The sequence below is a fragment of the Diospyros lotus genome, chromosome 14 (assembly GCF_014633365.1).
Source record: "Diospyros lotus cultivar Yz01 chromosome 14, ASM1463336v1, whole genome shotgun sequence".
In the NCBI taxonomy this organism is placed as follows: Eukaryota; Viridiplantae; Streptophyta; class Magnoliopsida; order Ericales; family Ebenaceae; genus Diospyros; species Diospyros lotus.
In genome coordinates, this window is record NC_068351.1 from 8,980,177 (window position 1) to 8,999,904 (window position 19,728).

Consider the following 19,728-nt stretch of genomic DNA (forward strand, 5'->3'; position numbering starts at 1 on the left):
CAATAAGATGAGAACATGAATATGCTTTCATCTTACCTTGATCTCAAAATCTTACACTCCCCTCAAATTATTTTTTTCATTTTTTTTTGTTTTTTTAACCCAACTGATGAAAAAAAAAACCCCTAAGAAACCCTTGTGGATCTCTTACTCATTAGACAAAGACTTTAAATTTTTGTTCACATAGAAAGGGACCCCCCCAAAAAAAAAAAACCAACAATAAAATAAAACCCTAGTTCCTCATGGTATTTACAATATCCTTATTTGTTTACCTTTTATTGACTAACAACTAGAATTTTGTGATGTATTTGCGCTCAATTTTGTAATGTTTTAGCAATGGAAATATACATAAATGTTTTGTCTGTATGTCAGATTGGCGATTAGTTGAATTTTTTATATTCTGGTGGCTTTATTCTAAATTTTTTAAAGTTTAATTAGTAAATATCAAGATTACAAAAAATAAGCGAATAAAAGAAAATAAGCCCATTCTTAGCCCATTGCTTTGAGATGAAAATTAGCCCATTTGAAAGTAGGGTTTCCTTATAGAAGGGCTCCTTCACCCCAAGAAGCCGCCCCTTTTCTGCTCGAGTCTGACCGGCCACTGAGTTTCAACCCTTTTAAGGTAGGATTTCTGGTGATTTCCGTTTCTGATATATGCATATATGTATATGTATATACACACGTTTGGGATAGGGATTTTCAAAAAATAAAACTAGATCACGAAGATTCGATCTTCGATCTTTTTGATTTTCGGATATGTTGATCACTAGCATGAGGGAAGTCCGATGGTCGGTTCTAGTCGTCGGAATCCGCCGTGGACAGTTGCTGGCGATCGGGTCGCCGACAGAGACTGCCATCATGAATTTGTTTTTTTTTTTTTTTTTTTTCAGTTTTCCAGACAAGGGCCTGTCTGTTTGGATATGCTAATTAAGTTTTGGGGTTTTAAGACATTTAGAAAACAATGTGGGCCTTAAAGTTGTTGAGATTCTAAATTGGGCCCATAAGTTTATAATAATTATGAATTTTCCCATAAGTTTAGAAAATCTTGAAATGTCCTTTTAAGTTTCTGGAATTATGAATTGGACCTTAAACTTTTAAAAATATTAAAATTAACCCTTAACCCGTCACTTGAACTCAATGATTATATGAACAAATTTTTCAAGCAATCTGAATGTAATAAGTTACAAGTATATAATAGATATATTTTAAATGGTAATTTTAATTTGAGAGTTAAAAACCTATGTTATAGAGGGTGAGTTTATAATGTTTTAGACCCAACTATCATAGGCTTGTCAACCTAACTAGTGTTATCAGTTCAACTGCACATGTGATCCTTGGTTTTCGTGACTTCTGATTAATTGAGGATAAACCAATATGTTTTTTGATTATGACCTAGTGTCATCTTGATGATCCCGAAAGTTTTTGAACTATATGTTAAGGAGCTAGCCTGAAAAAGGGTTTAGCTAGGCAAATTGTTTCACCTATTAGGCAATGTCAGGACCCTAGCCCTAAATTGTGATTTTCTTGAATATAGAATTGAAAGAGTAGGAGGAATAGAAAGAAATGAGGGAAAATCAGACAAAACAAGAGGGAAAACTGAGAGGGATGAAGGAGAAGTAGGCAGAAAGTAGGGAAAAATAGAGAGAGAGGGAGAATTGCAGAGGAAAAGAGAAATATTTAATTATCTTCATCCATAATCTCAGCCAAGAGGTGTATAGCTTTATGTATCAGCTATCCACAATCTTTACAAAGCAGTTACCACTTCTACACTATAGGTAACTACTACTTAATTACTCCATAACTAACACTAGTCTGAAAATAAAAGCAATAACTAACTCTTCTGCAAATTAATACAATCTACAGAAAATAAAAAAATAGAAAATAACTAGCTAAGTCATGACATTCCCCTTCTCACCCCCTTAAAAGATTTCTTATCCCCAAGGAATCTCAGCAATGGGGCCGCTGTTCTTCATTCAATCCCAGCTTTCACTATCTTATTCAACCATTCCTTTGCCTTTTCTTTCTCCTTCCTCTTTTTTTTTTTCCTTACTTCTCCTTCTCGACCTTTTCCTCTTCTCTCTAGCTCTATCAAGTTTAATCTCAAATAAATCTTCTGGTGTAGAACCTGATGTATTCAATGCTACAACTTGATAAGGTGCAGAATCCTTGACCTTCATGCAATAACCACACCAATGAGTTTTAGTAGTACATATTCCGGCAGCAACCAGCTCTTCCACCATCTTCTGTTCATAAACTTTTTTGGACTCCAACAGTGGTTTAAAAAATCTGTTGCATCCTGTTTGCTAACGCACACCAAAGGTATTTCTTCAACAAATTTCTCCTCCAATAGTGTCGTAGTTACTTTTCCTAATGAATCAATATTATTTTCCAATTCAGATTGTTCCTTAGTTTCTTGTAAGTTAGAAATCTGAAAAAGGACTCCCGCATCAGTTTCCTCACAGATGAATGATTTTTCAGTCGGAATTACCTAATCCAGTGTAGGTTCTTCATCAACTGCTTGCAGATCGGAGGACTTAGGTAGGATTCCAGCTCTTGCTTGAACCGGTTCTATATTAGATCTTGAATAAAGTTCTACTAGTATACTGACTTGAAACTTCTTTGAAATCAAATTCAGTAAGTCCAGTAAGTCATCCAGCTTTTGGTTGAGGTTAGCGAATTCTTTCTTGAATCTGTTCTCCATCTCCACAGTTCAAATTCATCGAATTGTAGTCTGAACAACGATTGTAACTGCTTCCCATAATCGGTAACTGCCTCTGAAACTGCTTCCAGAAACCACCTTGTCCTGCTCGCTTTCAAAATCTGATTGGAAATGCCTAGATCCAGCCAAGAATCGGACTATTCTGATACCAATTTGTCAGAACCCCCCTGGCCCTAACTTGTGATTTTCTTAACTATAGAATTGAAAGAGTATGAGGAATAGAAAGAAATGAGAGAAAATCAGACAGAATAAGAGGGAAAACTGAGAGAGATGAAGGAGAAGTAGGGAGAAATAGAGAGAAACCAAGAGAGAGTAAGGGAGAATTGTAGAGGAAAAGAGAAATCTTTAATTATTATCATCCATAATCTCAGCCAAGAGGCGTATAGCTTTATATATCAGCTATCCACAATTTTTACAGAGTAGTTACCCCTTCTCCACTGTAGGTAACTGTTCCTTAATTACCCCATAATTGACACTAATTTGAAAATAAAGGCAATGACTAACCCTTCTACAAATTAATACAATCTACAGAAAATAAAAAAATAAAAAATAACTGGTTAAGTCTTGACAGGCAAGTATTTGTGTCATGCTATGTAAAACAATATTTCTGGTCATATATAAAAGTATATGTACTATCGTGAATATTTAGCTGGATAATTGTTCTCCAATGACCAAAACAAAAATTTTTGTTCATGAAACTATTTTAAGTCCACTGAGAAAAAGAAAGGAAAATTTTGTTACCAAGGATGAGTCTAATATGCATGATGTCCAAATTGTGTTTCAAGTACCCGGTAAAAGGGTTTTGGTAAAAACCTAGTCTAAAGGGCATCATGTTCCTGTTTGCATATGAAACTAGTTTGTGAGAATCTTGGATACCTAGAGCAGGGATTTGTGGATCATGGTACTACGTATATATTATCTGTGAGAAGTTGCCGTGTCGTCTCAACTCCCTGTTTACCTGTTTAACACGTTCTCCAGTGAGGACCCTGGATGCTTATATTAGGGATCAGTGAGCCATGGTACCATGTATCTGTTATCTATGAGAGGTCACAATATCATCTCAACTTCTGATTATCTATTTAAGACGTTCTCCTAATTAGGGCATAGTCTGAAAAAGGGTGACATGTTCATCTGTTGCATGAACTATCAGTTTTCTTAATTGACCGTTAAAAGAAAATCCTTTTACGTGTTTACATGAATGTGTGACTGTTCACATGCTAATATGATTTTTGAAATTTGAATAACTGATATATTGAGTTATATCTAGATTGCTATTATCTTTCCGTTGCCTTTGACATAATGGATTTTTATGTCTTTTTCTAGTGGTCATGGCATGCTTTTTTGTGTTCTGGTTAAGTTGTCCAGCATCATCAGTTTTGGGTATATCCTATCCCTATACATGCTCCATGTGGATACACTGACACATAGAATCAAATCTCAAATTTTGTATTTCATTGCCTTATTGTTAAAATGAATTTTTGATCCAAATAAAAGAATTGGATTTAAATGCAATTCTGTTATTAGATATTGGTTATATGTGATACCAATTGTATTTGGTAATGTGATGAGTAATTTAGTATAAGCGGTTTGTTGATCTTAAGGGTTACAGTCACCCTAGCATTGGGATCAACTTCAGTCATGGATCCCCTTTTTCTTGGCTGTGACACCGCTCCTGCTTTCTTGTGTGTGATGAACAATATCGATTTACAAGCAATGTGTTCTGATTTGGAGTACTGGCTAAGTGGGGCTCCAATTGCCTCTTCTAATTGAAACCAGCTATGCAACCATGCTCTGGCAATTGAAAGTGTCAAATTGCTTGATCTTACAGTTTAGCAAAATTCCATTTTGAAAACTCAAGTTACTTGATCTTTTGATTTAGCAAATTATCCTTTTCAGTTGACTGAAGCATACAACAACAAGGAATAGAAGACAATTTCATAACTGAATGCTCTGACAATTGAATGACAACATACTGGCTAGCTTACTCCTTGAGAATGTGGGTTTGTGGACAAATATATGTGGAAAGGAAGTGTTAAGTTTCTAAATTTCACTTCTTGCAGTGCTTATTTAGCTGCTGTACTGGAATGTTGAAAATTTTGTATTGCTTATGGACTGTAACATGCATTGTTTTAGCTAGAGTGCACTGCAGTCTATATTTATAATTTGCTCTTGATTGCACTAAATGAATTTGCACTCGTTTTTCAGTTTTAAAATACTTCTAGAAATACAAATTCTATAACAAAATTTTGAAAGTTAATCTTATTAGCTAACCTTTATTTTCTTTTTGAATTCAGCTCTTTTATGATAATAAAAAAAAGTAGAATGGCCTATTCAAGACAGATGTGAGCAGCTCATTCTAGCACAGTTGAGCAATGCTGGCAACTAAAACATTATATAAGAGAGCATCAAGTTTGGAGGCCCTTGTTTCTACTACATTGTTGAGCAATGGTGTTGATATACTTCAGAAGCCCATCTTTGATGCTTTTATGAGCAGAGTAAATGAAATGGAAGCTGAAAATGTCATGCCTGAACGTGGGAGCCACTGCCCGTTCAGAAATAGGGGGTATGTAATGAATTTGGAACTGTTTGAGTGAACTTTTGGAAATGCTGCTTGGAACTTCTTCAAAAAATTTAAATTTTTATTTTGATTTTTTCCTTGTTCTTGTATGGTATCATTGGCATGCATCTATCAGAAAATTGTGAATTGGTCAAGCTCAATAGGAACTATTTCAAACACTCCTACCTACTATCAACTCTTGTAACCAAGTGTTTGTAGGGAGCCCCAACCCGGCGACCCTTAAGCCGGGGAAGTCGAGTTAGAGTCCCTAGGGAAGAGATAAAGACATACAAAAACACAACGAAAGCATAAAATACATAGATAAGCTGTCAAGTACAAAGGAGATTATATACAGCAAGAACCACTAGCCAGACGCTAGGGTGCTACCACACACAACGACAAAAAGAACAAAACGACATTCTCCCGCACCCAAGAATAGCAACCACTTTCCCAAGGGTCTTTGGCTGGGATTGCCCTACTCTACCCTGTCGGATCAAACACTGCCCTCGACTTTCGCTTTTCCCCTACCTGGAATGATGGAGAGCAAGAGTGAGTCACAAGACTTAGTAAGCATAAAGAAACAAAAATGCTACAAGGTTAGAGACTACCTTGCCCGTATTCCGCACACAAACCATGCCATAAACCACAACTCAGGCTACGCATTAACACATGAAACCATGCACAAATAATGAACCGAGGGCCCACACATAAGACACAGACCGGCACCCAAGGTTCGATACCAACCTACATACAACCATGAACTGGCTAGCATATCCCGAGCCAAATGCTCTCGAGCCCAAAGCTCTTTTAACAATCGAGCTGAAGCTCCTTCAGGATGGTCCTCCCGTCACCTAAGCCTGTGGATGTACATCCCGTGGATAAATTCGTCGCCCACAATAATAACCATGCAATGCAATATATAAGGATGCAAGACTATTGCAACATTGACGATGATGCATAACACTCATAAGCCACGCATCAAGCCATGCTACGCCCACATAGGAACACGGATGCCATGCAAATGCTCTCTAAACGCACACCCGCTACACACTAGCATGCTCATGCCCTTGCATATTCAACACATGAACTCTCAAATGCCAACTCCCCATAACTATGCAATAATAAAATAAAGCTGTAAGCATACAAACACCACCCACAATACCATTTAGGAACCTATCCCCGATGGTTAGGCATCATTCCACAAAAGAATTATAGGGTGATCCAAACCCTAGAAAATTAAGCTAGTGTCCAAGGATGAGGATTTTTAAGCGTAAATCACAGACCGACTAGGAACCAATTGACTGAACAATCAGAGAGTGTAAAAAACTCGCATGGAAAGGAGGTGAAATTGCATAAAAGGATAGAGAGCTGGTCAAATGGAAAAACAGTGATAGGAACTTGTTTTACATTTTCGCTTTTAAACCTCTCACAGTACCAGGGCTGTCGCTGGCTCAGTTCAAGCCTTTTCTTAATAAAATTAAGCTTCGAAAGGTAAAATAAATATTTAAATTAAATATTACCAAGACTACCTTCTATTTAATTCTAATTAATTTTGCACTTACCTTAACTGCGCTGTTCAGATTTCCCACTTAAGCTTGTTGCCTTCCCTTCCTGCCCCCTAATTCCTCAAGTCATTCCATAGCCCATTGTCATGAACCTAGGGTTTAGCCTAGGATTGGAATGACAATCGGAAGGAGCTGATGGAATAGAATAAAAAACAGAACATTGGAGAGGAAGAAATGGGGGAAAGAATGTAAAGAGAAATGAGGGAGAGAAGTAGAGAGAAACAAGAAGGAGAATGGAGAGAATTGTAGAGAGGAAATCAGATTTGCATTTCATCAATTCAAGCATGAAAATCACATTCGTTTACATAGCCTTATATAGGCATATTTGCTCCTAGCTAACTGCATAACAACACCCATGTGCTTCTAACCAAATGCTAAAATATCTAAAATATAAAATGTCTTCTAACAACTATTATCAACCTATTACTATATTGTCCTTCTATGGATTCTTGGGTCATGACACCCATTTGAAGCCTCGGGGGGTTTATATAAGGGAGAAAGTGCAGGAAAGGTGAAAAAATGGTAAGGTGGCAGCTAGGACACATGGCAATAGTTGGCAATGACAAGTGGCATCAGGTGGCGGCCGCGGCAAGGCCACTCAGACCGCGTGCATGGCACGCACCTGGCGCTCCTCCAAAATGACATCGTTTTGGCGTCTGTTGGCTGGAAATAATTCTAGCAAAAATTCCCCCACATGCCCCTAGGCTCGAACCCACGACCACCGCCACACCCTCACTTGCTCGTGCCACCTGCTCTACCAACTCCCTCACTTAATAATATGCATATTTTATTTTTAAGGAAATACTACTCCCAGTTTCCGAAATTACACTTAAAACTCCAAATTTTTTGGATATTTGCTATTACTCCCTTAATAAAAAATACATTAAATTTAACATCTTTACCTAATACCTCAAACCCACAAATTGACATTAAATCTTGGATAAACGGGCCATTACAGTGTTTCTCCGTTTAAATTGATTCATGAGAATTTCTAGCCTGCATACCTCATCTGTCAAGTTTTTATACATTTTGATAGAGTTCGAGATCCTATGACTTTTCCAAATAATGTTATTCTAGTGCTGCCTTTTTCATTCTCAATATCTTTTATTGGATTTCTTTATCAGAGAGCTTTGAAAAATTTATGGAGTAACGTTATGGCGGGAGGAAATAAGATTTTGTTGCAATACTCTATAGGTTGATTTAGAAATATTTGATCCCGTTGGGGAAGTGATGGTGTAAAAACCGAGACTATAATCACTCAAGAATCACTCAAGAAACTCACCGATTCAATAACAACAATGAATATTGAAAGTAGAACATAAAAACAGAATGTAAAAAGGAGAAATCAAACCAGATTGCAGCACACACAATTTACCCTGGTTCATGCCATTTACATGGCACTACATCCAACAATCCAAGAAGCAAACAATCCACTAGAAACAAGTCTGAAACCAGTACAAGAATTCCCCTCTTCCCTCTTCCTTTACTCTCAGATACAATACTCAACCGAAGCTAACAAGAACTTGAAACAACCAGCTCTCTCTCACGCCTCTCACTGTACCCGAACCCAAGGAATAAAGAATATGACTGACTGATGGTGAAAATCGGCCTCCACACCCTTCTATATATAGACTAAGGGAGGCGGAAATATCTAAGGGAGATAACTAACTTTACATAAAGTCTAAACTACCCTTACTAAAGCAATTAGATACACTTAAGTCCTATTAACTAACTGCTGCCACATCATCTTCAATTCTTTCTGGTTTCTTCAATAAATCCAGCTTTACTTTAGGCAAAACAGTAACAATTCTCCACCATTTTGCTTTAAGTAATCCTGGAATTTCAGCCCTAGCCTTGTATACTTCTTGGATATCCTGAAAACACATCAATCAAAACACATCAAACTGTAACAACATTAAGCAATGAAGTAATTTGGATAATGGGACTGCCTTAGTGAAAATATCTGCAGCATTTTCACTTCCAGCAACTTTTATAAGCTCTACCTCCTTCTTCTCAAGGACTTCTCTTATAAAATGATATCTAATATCAATATGTTTTGTTCTTTCATGATGACTCTGATTTTTGGCCAAATGTATGGCACTTTGACTATCACACTTTAAAATAATCCTCACATTATATCCTAGGAGTTCACTAATCAAGCCTTTCAGCCACAAAGACTCCTTAACAACCTCTGTTACAGCTATATATTCTGATTCGGTTGTTGATAGAGCTACAACTGATTGAAGGTTAGATTTCCAACTAATTGTAGACTTCCACAATTTAAATACATAGCCGGTTGTAGATCTTCTCCTATCTAAGTCTGAAGCATAATCAGCATCAGAGTATCCTATAATGTCTGGAATTTTAAAATCACCAGCTCCACCATAAATCAGAACTTTATCTATTGATCCTTTTAGATATCTAAATACCCATTTCACTGCTGTCCAGTGTTCTTTTCCTGGGTTGGCCATAAATCTACTTATTACACTCATGGCATGGGCTAAATCTGGCCTAGAACACACCATTGCATACATAATGCTGCCAACAGCATTAGAGTAGGGAATTCTCTTCATTTCTGATAAATCCTTTTCATTGGTTGGGGACTGATCATGAGAAAGTTTAAAATGTTGAGCAAATGGTATATTTACTACCTTTGCATCTAACATATGAAATTTTCTCATAATTTTCTGTATGTAGTTTTTCTGGGATAGCTGAAGAGTTTTGTTCTTCCTATCTCTACATATTTCCATTCCTAAAATCCTCTTAGCTTCACCAAGTTCTTTCATCTCAAAAACAGATTTGAGTTTAAGTTTTAAACTTTGGATTTCAGCTGTTGATTGGCTTGCTATGAGCATGTCATCAACATAAAGCAAGAGATAAATAGCTATTTTAGTGGAAATATGTTTAAGGTAGACACAGCAATCAAAAGAACTTCTTGTAAACCCTTGGCTTATCATAAAAGAATCGAATTTCTTGTACCACTGCCTAGGGGACTGCTTTAGTCCATATAAGGACTTCTTCAACAAGCAGACCTTGTCTTCGTTTCCCATAACTTTAAACCCTCTAGGCTGATCCATTAGAATTTCTTCCTCTAATTCACCATGAAGGAATGCTGTGGTGACATCCAACTGCTCTAGATATAGGTCAAGATGGGCTGTTATTGCAAGCAGTATTCTTATGGAAGTGTGTCTAACAACTGGTGAGAACACTTCATTAAAGTCAATTCCTGCTACTTGAGTAAAGCCTCTAGCTACTAACCTAGCTTTATACCTAGGTTTAAGACTATTTTCAGCTCCTTCTTTTACCTTAAACAGCCACCTGCAGCCTACAATTCTTTTTCCCAAAGGTCTATCCACTAACACCCATGTTTGATTCTTTCTTAAGGATTCCATCTCGGCTTCCATGGCTTCCTGCCATTTCTGAGCTTCCTTAGAACTTACAGCTTCTTCATAGGTTTGTGGTTCTTCTCCAGCAATCTCTTCTGCACTTAGAAGTGCATATGCTACCAGATCTGAGTATCCATATCTCACTGGTGGCCTACTTATTCTCCTCTGTCTATCCCTGCCTACATTGTATCTATCTCCAATAGGCTCTCCTATTGTACTAGAGGAACCAGCACTGTCCATGTGCTGTTCTTCATCATAGCTTGATGAATCCCTAACTTCTATAGATCTATCAAGACTGTTTTGGCTTGAGGATTCTTCACCAGCACTTTGCTGATCCTGGAAGGGTTCTAGGGAGGCATTTTGAGTAGCAATATCATTTTGTTGTTGCTGTTCAAAATTTACAGCTTTATCTTTTCCTTCCCTATCCTCATTTTCACTTCTTAGATCAATAAATGAATTTTCTTTAAAGGTTACATCTCTACTTATCATGGTTCTAGGCATATCTTTTTCTAAATTCCACAACTTATACCCCTTAACTCCTGAAGGATAACCAATAAACACACACTTCTTTGCCCTAGGTTCTAATTTTCCTTGTTTTAAATGTGCATAAGCTATACACCCAAAAACCCTAAGGTGATCTAGGTTTGGCTTATGATTATACCACATTTCATAAGGAGTTTTAAAATCTAAAGCTGAAGAAGGTGATCTGTTTATTAAATAGGCTGCTGAAACAACAGCCTCTCCCCAAAATGCTTTTGAAAGCCTATCATGAAATAGCATACATCTTACCCTCTCAAGGAGGGTCCTATTCGTGTGCTCGGCCAGGCCATTTTGCTTAGGATTTCCAGGGGCAGTGAGATGTCTTAAAATGCCATTTTCATTACACAATTGGGTGAAGTCCTTATTACAAAATTCTAAGCCATTATCAGTTCTAATGACTTTTAATTTCCCATCCTTTTGATTTTCAATCATGATTTTCCAAGTTTTAAAAGCATCAAAAGTGTTATCTTTTGTTTTTAAAACAGAAACCCAAACCATTCTTGAAAAATCATCTATAATTGAAAGAAAATACCTAGCTCCACCATGAGTTGGAGTTTGACTAGGGCCCCATAAATCCGAATGGACATATTCTAAAGGACCTTTAGTGATATGCAATGCTTTCTTAGGGGATTTAGTTTTCACAGATTTTCCATAGATGCAAGTTTCACAAGTATCTAAATCTGTCAGTTTTTCAGAACCTAAGATCCCTTGATTAGCTAATTCCTTAAGCCCTTGGAAACTTATATGAGCCATCCTAAAATGCCACAGTTTTGATAGTTCATAGGTCTTTTCTTCCCCTATGGCTGCATCTCCACATACTATGGAGGCTATCATAACAAATATCCCATTTTTAAGGACTGCCTTCATACATATAAGAGATCCTTTGGCTACTTTAAGAATATCCCCACAACCACTATAACTGTAGCCATTCTTAGCTAATTCTCCTAAGGAAATCAGATTTCTTTTAAGTTCTGGGACATACCTAACAGCTTCCAAAATTCTGATAGATCCATCAAACATTTTTAGCTTAATATCCCCAATCCCCTTTATTCCACATTCTTGATCATTACCAAGAAGAACCTTCCCTCCACTCATGTCTCTATAATTCAGAAACCATTCTATGTGAGGTGACATATGGAAGGAGCATCCGGAATCTAAAACCCATACCACTTCATCTGAATGTTTTGAAACTACAAGGACATCCGAACTATCATAGCCTAATTCACAAGTTGAGTTAGAAAACTCAGATTTACCTTTATCAGAAAATTCTTGCTTCCTTTTAGGACAATTTTTTTTTATGTCCTTCCTCATGACAATGAAAACATTTAAATGTTTTCTTGCCATTTCTGGATTTTGATCTTGATTTTCCTTTAGCCTTAGAGTCTTTCTTTTCAGATCTATACCTAGATGACAGGGCATCAGCAACTATTTTCTTGGATTCTACTTTCTGTTGTAAATCTTTAGAGTGTAGGGCACCTATAACATCTTCTAAAGATATGGTATCTCTTCCATGTTTTAGAATGTCTACAAAATGCTCATATGACTTAGGCAATGAATGCAACAGAATTAGGGCTTTATCTTCTTCTTCATATGATATACTTAAGTTTTCCAAATCAAGACACAATTTGTTAAATTCATCAATATGATTTTGAAGTTTCTGCCCTTCTTGCATTTTGAAAGTAAAAAAATTTGCTTTCAGATACAGCCTACTTGAAAGGGATTTAGTCATATATAGACTTTCTAACTTGGCCCACAAATCCTCGGCAGTTTCCATTTTAGACACTTCTCTTAGGACTTTATCTCCTAAACTCAAGATTAGGGTGTTGAAAGCTCTTTCACTGATTTCTTGCCTACGATTATTAGCTTCTAATCTTTGTTCGGCAGTAGCAGTTTCTGGAAAAGGCTTTTGGGGTACTAAAGCTTCCTTTAACCCTAAGTTTCCCATCAAAGCTTTCATCTTAATCCTCCAAAGTCCAAAATCATTTGTGCCATCAAATTTTTCAATATCATACCGAGCGGCTAGGGTTGCGGAAGCCATGGAAGACAACTCTTCTATAGGTTTCTAAGGATTTTAAAGGTTTCTTGATGTTTCTTGATTTAAAAGACCTAAAGCTCTGATACCAAATTGTAAAAACCGAGACTATAATCACTCAAGAATCACTCAAGAAACTCACCGATTCAATAACAACAATGAATATTGAAAGTAGAACATAAAAACAGAATGTAAAAAGGAGAAATCAAACCAGATTGCAGCACACACAATTTACCCTGGTTCATGCCATTTACATGGCACTACATCCAGCAATCCAAGAAGCAAACAATCCACTAGAAACAAGTCTGAAACCAGTACAAGAATTCCCCTCTTCCCTCTTCCTTTACTCTCGGATACAATACTCAACCGAAGCTAACAAGAACTTGAAACAACCAGCTCTCTCTCACGCCTCTCACTGTACCCGAACCCAAGGAATAAAGAATATGACTGACTGATGATGAAAACCGGCCTCCACACCCTTCTATATATAGACTAAGGGAGGCGGAAATATCTAAGGGAGATAACTAACTTTACATAAAGTCTAAACTACCCTTACTAAAGCAATTAGATACACTTAAGTCCTATTAACTAACTGCTGCCACATCATCTTCAATTCTTTCTGGTTTCTTCAATAAATCCAGCTTTACTTTAGGCAAAACAGTAACAGATGGAGTTGACAATGTGAAAGTGGTAAATGGGGTTAGCTTGTTAGAGCTTTGTAAACCTCCTTAGAGTTTGAGGGATGGTGGATGACTTAGAAATTTAAGAAACCAGGGAGTGGAGAGAAAGTTGTCTATGCTTGCGGAGACTTAATGATGGTGAAAAAGAGCAGGATTGTCCATATCAGATGAATAGAGAAGGGCCTAACATTCATGAAGCTAGTTGTATGGAAGGTAATGAGTTCAAGTAAATAAAGCAACATCTTTATGACCCTTGCACAGTGAGAAGCCTCATCCACCAGGGGCTCCCTTTTATGTGAGGGTCAATGTCATTGTAATAATATGTCAGTTATTTATTGAAAAGTCAAGTTTTGGACCCATTATGATAATCCATGCTGTTTGGGTGATTGAGATTCTGTTCATTGGGATAGAGCAGGATGGTAAAATTCACTAATTTAATTAAATCTATGTAGCAATTATTTTGGTTGCGAAGAGTGGAACTCATCTTATATCAACATAATGATATCATGTAAAGCTGTGATTGAGGTTAACTATTTTGTTGCTTGAATGCAAGAACTTTAGTTTTTCATCCAGTTAATAAGATAAAGAGGGTAGGTGGTCATTCTGCCTTTTTGTTGCCTTATTCTTCATAGTTCTTCCACTATTAATTATTATTGTTCTTCCTTTTCATGTGCCTTATTCTTCATTGTTCTTCCATTATTATTACTATTTATCCTTTTATGCTCTATTCTGTCCCAGACGCTGATGTAAATCTGAAAATTAGATAGTTATGATGGCAATTCAATTCTTTTTGCATTTAGTTCATGGTGCCCACTTATTACAAGTCCTATTTCTTTTCTTAATTGGAGTACAAAATGTGGCTTCTTTTGCAGTGGTAGGACTTTAAGAGAGGCATTTGCATTGGGAAGACAAATAAAGAGTCTGCCTCAGAGACATTTCACAGATCAAGGACTTGCAGTGGTCGCAACTCTCCCTAATGCTTTATATATGCAAAATCATCAATATAGCACTCAATGCAATGATAGCCGCACAAGCGGGCAAACAAATCAGGTTCATCTTCATGCAACCTAATCTATTCGTGACTTTTCTTCAAGTATACTGTCTGTTTCTGGAAGCCTCGCACTGACAAGTTAACTTGGAATGGATGCAGCTTTAACTTGAGTTCGAAAGTCTTGGGTTTAAACCTCATTGTTCATACTCCTAGGTTCTTGTCCAAAATTCAAATGTATGTGATGTAGGTGAAACTAGAAATAAGCACACTGGCCACATGTTGTTACTAGTATGAAAGATATTCAAATAATTTTGTATGAAAGTTTATGTTACTTTGGATACACCTTGTTCTAGAATGTACAAAGGGAATGGAACATGGTGGGTAGACTGTCACGTTAGCAGGTTGTTGTTATGCTTGTTGTGCCTTAGGCTTGTTGTTATGCACATGGGTGCATGTGGGAGGTTGCTAGCTGGAGGAATGTTCCAGCACACCTTAGTTAGGCTGCTTGTTATGCACATGGGTGCATGTGGGAGGCTGCTAGCTGGAGGAATGTTCCAGCACACCTTAGTTAAGCTTGTTGTTATGTACATGGGTGCATGTGGGAGGCTGTTAGGCTACATAAACCACAGCTGGGGTTGATAAGGATATGTTTTTGAATTGTTGAATGAATTCTCTCATTTCTCTCTTGCTCCCTATGTTTTCGGAAATGCAGAATAGGGTGGAATCAATAGAAGGAAGGTTGGAATCGATGGTAGATCGGAAGTTGGAGACAATGACAGAGATGTTGCGCACGGATTTACGCATGGACATGCGTGAACAAATCAGAGAAGAGATGCAGGGGCAAGGGAATTTGCTGCGGGACCAATTGTAGCAATTCATGCTCCTATTCTCTAGCCAAAATCAGGTAAGAATTTTTCCTGATTTTCCCTCGAGAGATAGGGTGGAGCTGATCTTACCAGGTCATGGAAATAGTCACCATGCTGTTGAATCATCAGAATTGGAGGGAGATCTAGCGGTGGTTGAAGAGAATCCGATTGATAGGAGGTTGGAAATTCAAATTCCTCCACAACAAGCTGGTTTTCCAGTACCAAAGCTGGAATTACTGATGTTTGAGGGACAAAAGCCTCGTTGGTTGATACGGAGATGTGAGAAGCTATTTAGTATCCACCAGATCCCGAAAGATCAGAAGGTGATCCTAGCCTCCGCTTACCTCAATGACACGGGGAATGTGTGGTTCCAGGGATGGTCCAAGGTAAGGGAGAATTATATGTGGGATGACTTCACTAAGGGATTGTGTGGAAGGTTTGGTGAAAGGGGAATGATGGATGTTGTGGAGGCGTTCAATAGACTGAAGCGGGATGGTACCGTGCAAGAGTACTAGCTGCGATTTGAAGAATTGAAATCCCTCATGTTGAGTAGGAACCCCTTTATGACATGAGAATATTTTGTATCTAGCTTTGTGGGAGGGTTGAATGATGAGATCAGATTAGCGGTTAAGATGTTCAAATTGCAGAATGTACAAGAAGTAGCTAAGGGAGCCTCTTTACAAGAATTGACTATGGAGGCCTTAATGAAGAAGCAGAGGAGTGAGAACAAGGGAAGTAATCTAGGATTAGTATTTTCCGGAGGAAGAATGTAGAGTAAGGAGAATTTTAAGGGAGGAACAAAGGTGAGATATTTGACAACTGCACCTCCTAACCCAACTTTACAGCAGAAGGATAAGCTCATTGAGTAGAAGAGAGCTGTTGGGCTATGTTTTAGGTGTGGAGATATATATTTCCTCGAGCATTAGTGCAAGAAACAATTACTTCTACTAGAAGGGGAGGAAGAGGAAGAAATGATTGTGATTGAAGATGAGGAGGATGAAGGCAATGGAGTTATTTCCTTGCATGCAATCAAGGGAATGGCTTGAAGTAAGATTATTAAAATGGAGGGAAAGGTACAAGACAGTGCCCTCATGGTCCTAATAGATAGTGAGAGTACCCACAATTTTATTGATAAGGGAACAACCAAAAGGATGAAGCGGCCACTAGCTTGCACACAACCCCTGTCGGTAATGGTAGCAAATGGGAGTAAGGTCATCAACAAATCCACTTGTTTGGGATTCTGCTGGGAAATGCAAGGAGAAGATCACCAGATTGATTTAAGATTATTTAAGCTGGGGGATGCCATATTGTTCTCGGGGTTGATTAGATGAGGGGAGTGAGTCCAATCAGTTTTGACTTCAACAAAATGGAGGTGACCCTAGAGAAAGATGGAAAGAGGGTGGTGTTGTAAGGAAATATGGGAGTGGGAATGTGCAAATTGATCAGGGAGAAGAAATTGCAACAACTGTTCAAGAGGAAGATGTCCCAAGTAGCACAATTGTTCTCAATTGAGGCCACTAAGCAATTGGAGATTGGAAATGAAGGAGAACCTAAATCCGAGAGTCAATCGTGTACAACCACTTGGTAGGTACACGAATTGGCCCTATTTGATGTACTTGGCAGGTACACGAATTGGCCCTACTTGATGTACTTTTAGTTGAATACCAAGATCTTTTTGTAGAACCTATGTTACTGCCCCCCAAAAGATCCTTGGACCACACAATACCCCTTCAACTTGTCATGACCTAAGGAATAATAGAAGGGCATCATTGTAATAGGGTTGCAATGGGTTGTTAGGATATTTTTACAAGTTGTTAGAAGCACATGGGTGCTGTTAGGATGTTGTTAGAAATTAGTTAACTAGCTACTATGCCTGTATAGAGGCCAATTATAAGTGGAGAGGATATGCTTGAAGTGATTAAATGAATTTCTAATTCTCTCTCTACAATTCTCTACAATCTCCCTCTCATTTTCTCTCTACTTCTCTCCCTCATTTCTCTCTACATTCTCTCCCCATTTCTGTCCATTTCTTCCTCTCAAATGTTCTGTTCTTGATTCTATTCATTAGCTCATTCCGATTGTCATTCCAATCCTAGGCTAAACCCTAGGTTCATGACACAACTTAATGCTGAACTAGTGAACATTAGGTCTTATAGATACCCCCCTAAACTCAAATCTGAGATTGAAAAACTTGTCAAGGAGATGTTGAACCAATTTATAATCCAACCCAGCCACAACCCATTTGCCTCACCCGTCCTATTGGTCAAGAAAAAAGATGGGACATGACGTTTCTGTATTGACTATAGACAACTCAATGCCATTACCATTAGAGACAAATTCTCTATTCCAATCATTGAAGACCTATTGAATGAACTCAAAATTGGACCTAAGATCAGGATATCATCAAATTAGGATGGACCCAAATGACATACCCAAAACAGAATTCAAGTCACACCACAGCCATTTTGAATTTACTGTCATGCCTTTCTGTCTAACCAACGCACCAGCCACATTCCAAGCCCTCATGAGCCAAATTTTTGAACCATGCCTCAGAAATTTTGTGTTGGTTTTCTTTAATGACATCCTAGTTTATAGCCCCTCATTTGATCAACACCTAGACTATCTTAGGGCTACATTTGAGATCTTGAGATTCAACCAATTGAATATCAAGTGGTCAAAGTGTGCTTTTGCACCAAAAAAGGGTGGAATATCTGGGGCATATAATTTCAGGGGCTGGAGTGGGCACAAATCCCAATAAAATTAAGGTTGTTGTGGCATGGCCTAGACCTACCAGTATCAGGGCATTGAGAGGGTTCCTGGGGCTCACTGAGTATTACAAAAGATTTGCAATAAATTATGGGATGATCAGCAAACCATGAACTGAATTGTTGAAGAAAGACGGCTTTAAGTGGAACCCTAGGGCTGAGGAGGCCTTTGAGCAATTGAAGAAAGTACTAAGTGAAGTACTAGTGCTCGGATTGTCAGATTTCAACAAGCCATTTGTACTGGAAACCAATGCTAGCAACCATGGCATAGGGATAGTCCTTTCACAGGATGGAAGGCCCTTAGCCTTGCTCAACCAACCTTTAGCCCCCAGATACCAAGGACTCAATATTTATGTGGCAGTCCTTATGACCATAGAGAATCCTTATGACCATAGAGAAATGGCGACACCATCTAGAAAGAGGAAGATTCATTATTAAAACGGATCATGAAAGCTTAAAGTTCCTATTACAGTAGAGACTGCATACTCAGTTGCAGAAAAAAGGCATGGAAAAACTCATGGGATTGGATTATATGATCCAATTCAGGAAGGGGAGGGAGAATATGGTAGCAGACGCTTTGTCTCACTGCCAAGAGGAAGGAATGAATGCTGCCATTTCAACAGTAGTCCCAGATTAGCTCAAGAAGTTACAAACAACTATCAACAAGGAGAATGGACCAAGGGATTGTTGGAACAGTTGAGCTTGGATGCCAATAGTAGGCCAGATTACTCATTTAACAATGGAGTGATAAGGTATAAGGGCAGGCTGGTGATAGGAGAAAGTGAGGCGTTGAAAAATAGGATACTACAAACATTACATGAGTCTCCTATAGGAGGTCATTCGGGCTTTCAAAACACTTACCATAAGGTGCAACAAGTATTCTTTTAGCCTCAGCTTCAAAAATGTGTGGGACTATGTGTTGAGGTGTGGTGTGTAGAAGATGCAAACATGAAACAGTGGCTCATCCGGGTCTTCTACAACCATTAGCCATTCCAGACTAGGCATGGACAAACATAACTATGGATTTTATAGAAGGACTTCTAAGGTCAGAAGGGAAGGATTGCATAATGGTGGTGGTTGACCGTTTCTCAAAGTTCAGTCATTTCATAGGCCTATCCCACCCATTCACAACACGAGAAGTGGCGAGAATATTCATGGATAATGTGGTGAAGATGCATGGGATTCCTCGGTCTATAGTTTCAGATAGAGACAAGATATTTACCAGTTTGTTCTGGAAGGAATTGATGAAATTTCTAGGCACCAAGCTACTAATGTCTACTGCATACCACCCAGAGATAGATGGCTAATCAGAAAGGGTGAGCCAGTATTTGGAATCCTACTTAAGGTGCTTTAGTTTTTTACAGCCAAGAGGGTGGCATAAGTGGCTGGTCGTTGCTTAGTGGTGGTACAATTTGAGCTTCTAGAGCTCGATCAAAATGACTCTTTTTGAGGCTCTCTATGGCTATAAGCCAAGATTGTTACCGGCCATTGGGGGACATTCTATAGTGGGGGTAGTTGAAGCATATTTGCAACAAAGACAAGATACAATCAGGGTGGTTAAGTCGGAATTGGCTAGAGCACAAAATAGGATGAAACAATTGTTTGACAAGAAGAGAAGTGAAAGAATATT

General features: G+C 38.1%; 1 protein-coding gene across 4 annotated transcripts in view; it reads left to right on the forward strand.

Moving 5' to 3' along the window:
• LOC127789679 (uncharacterized) overlaps window positions 1-19,728 on the forward strand; it is a 54,929-nt gene that overhangs the window by 19,506 nt on the left and 15,695 nt on the right. Inside the window, exons 1-3 of one of the 4 annotated variants that reach the window (XM_052318628.1) lie at window positions 473-619; window positions 5,011-5,279; window positions 14,349-14,526. In XM_052318628.1, coding sequence (XP_052174588.1) covers window positions 5,089-5,279; window positions 14,349-14,526 — 369 coding nt within the window. In that variant the 5' untranslated portion in view covers window positions 473-619; window positions 5,011-5,088. Of the gene's footprint in view, window positions 1-472; window positions 620-4,615; window positions 4,748-5,010; window positions 5,280-14,348; window positions 14,527-19,728 lie in introns of those variants that run through there. The other 3 variants (XM_052318630.1, XM_052318627.1, XM_052318629.1) reach the window with 3 other exon arrangements.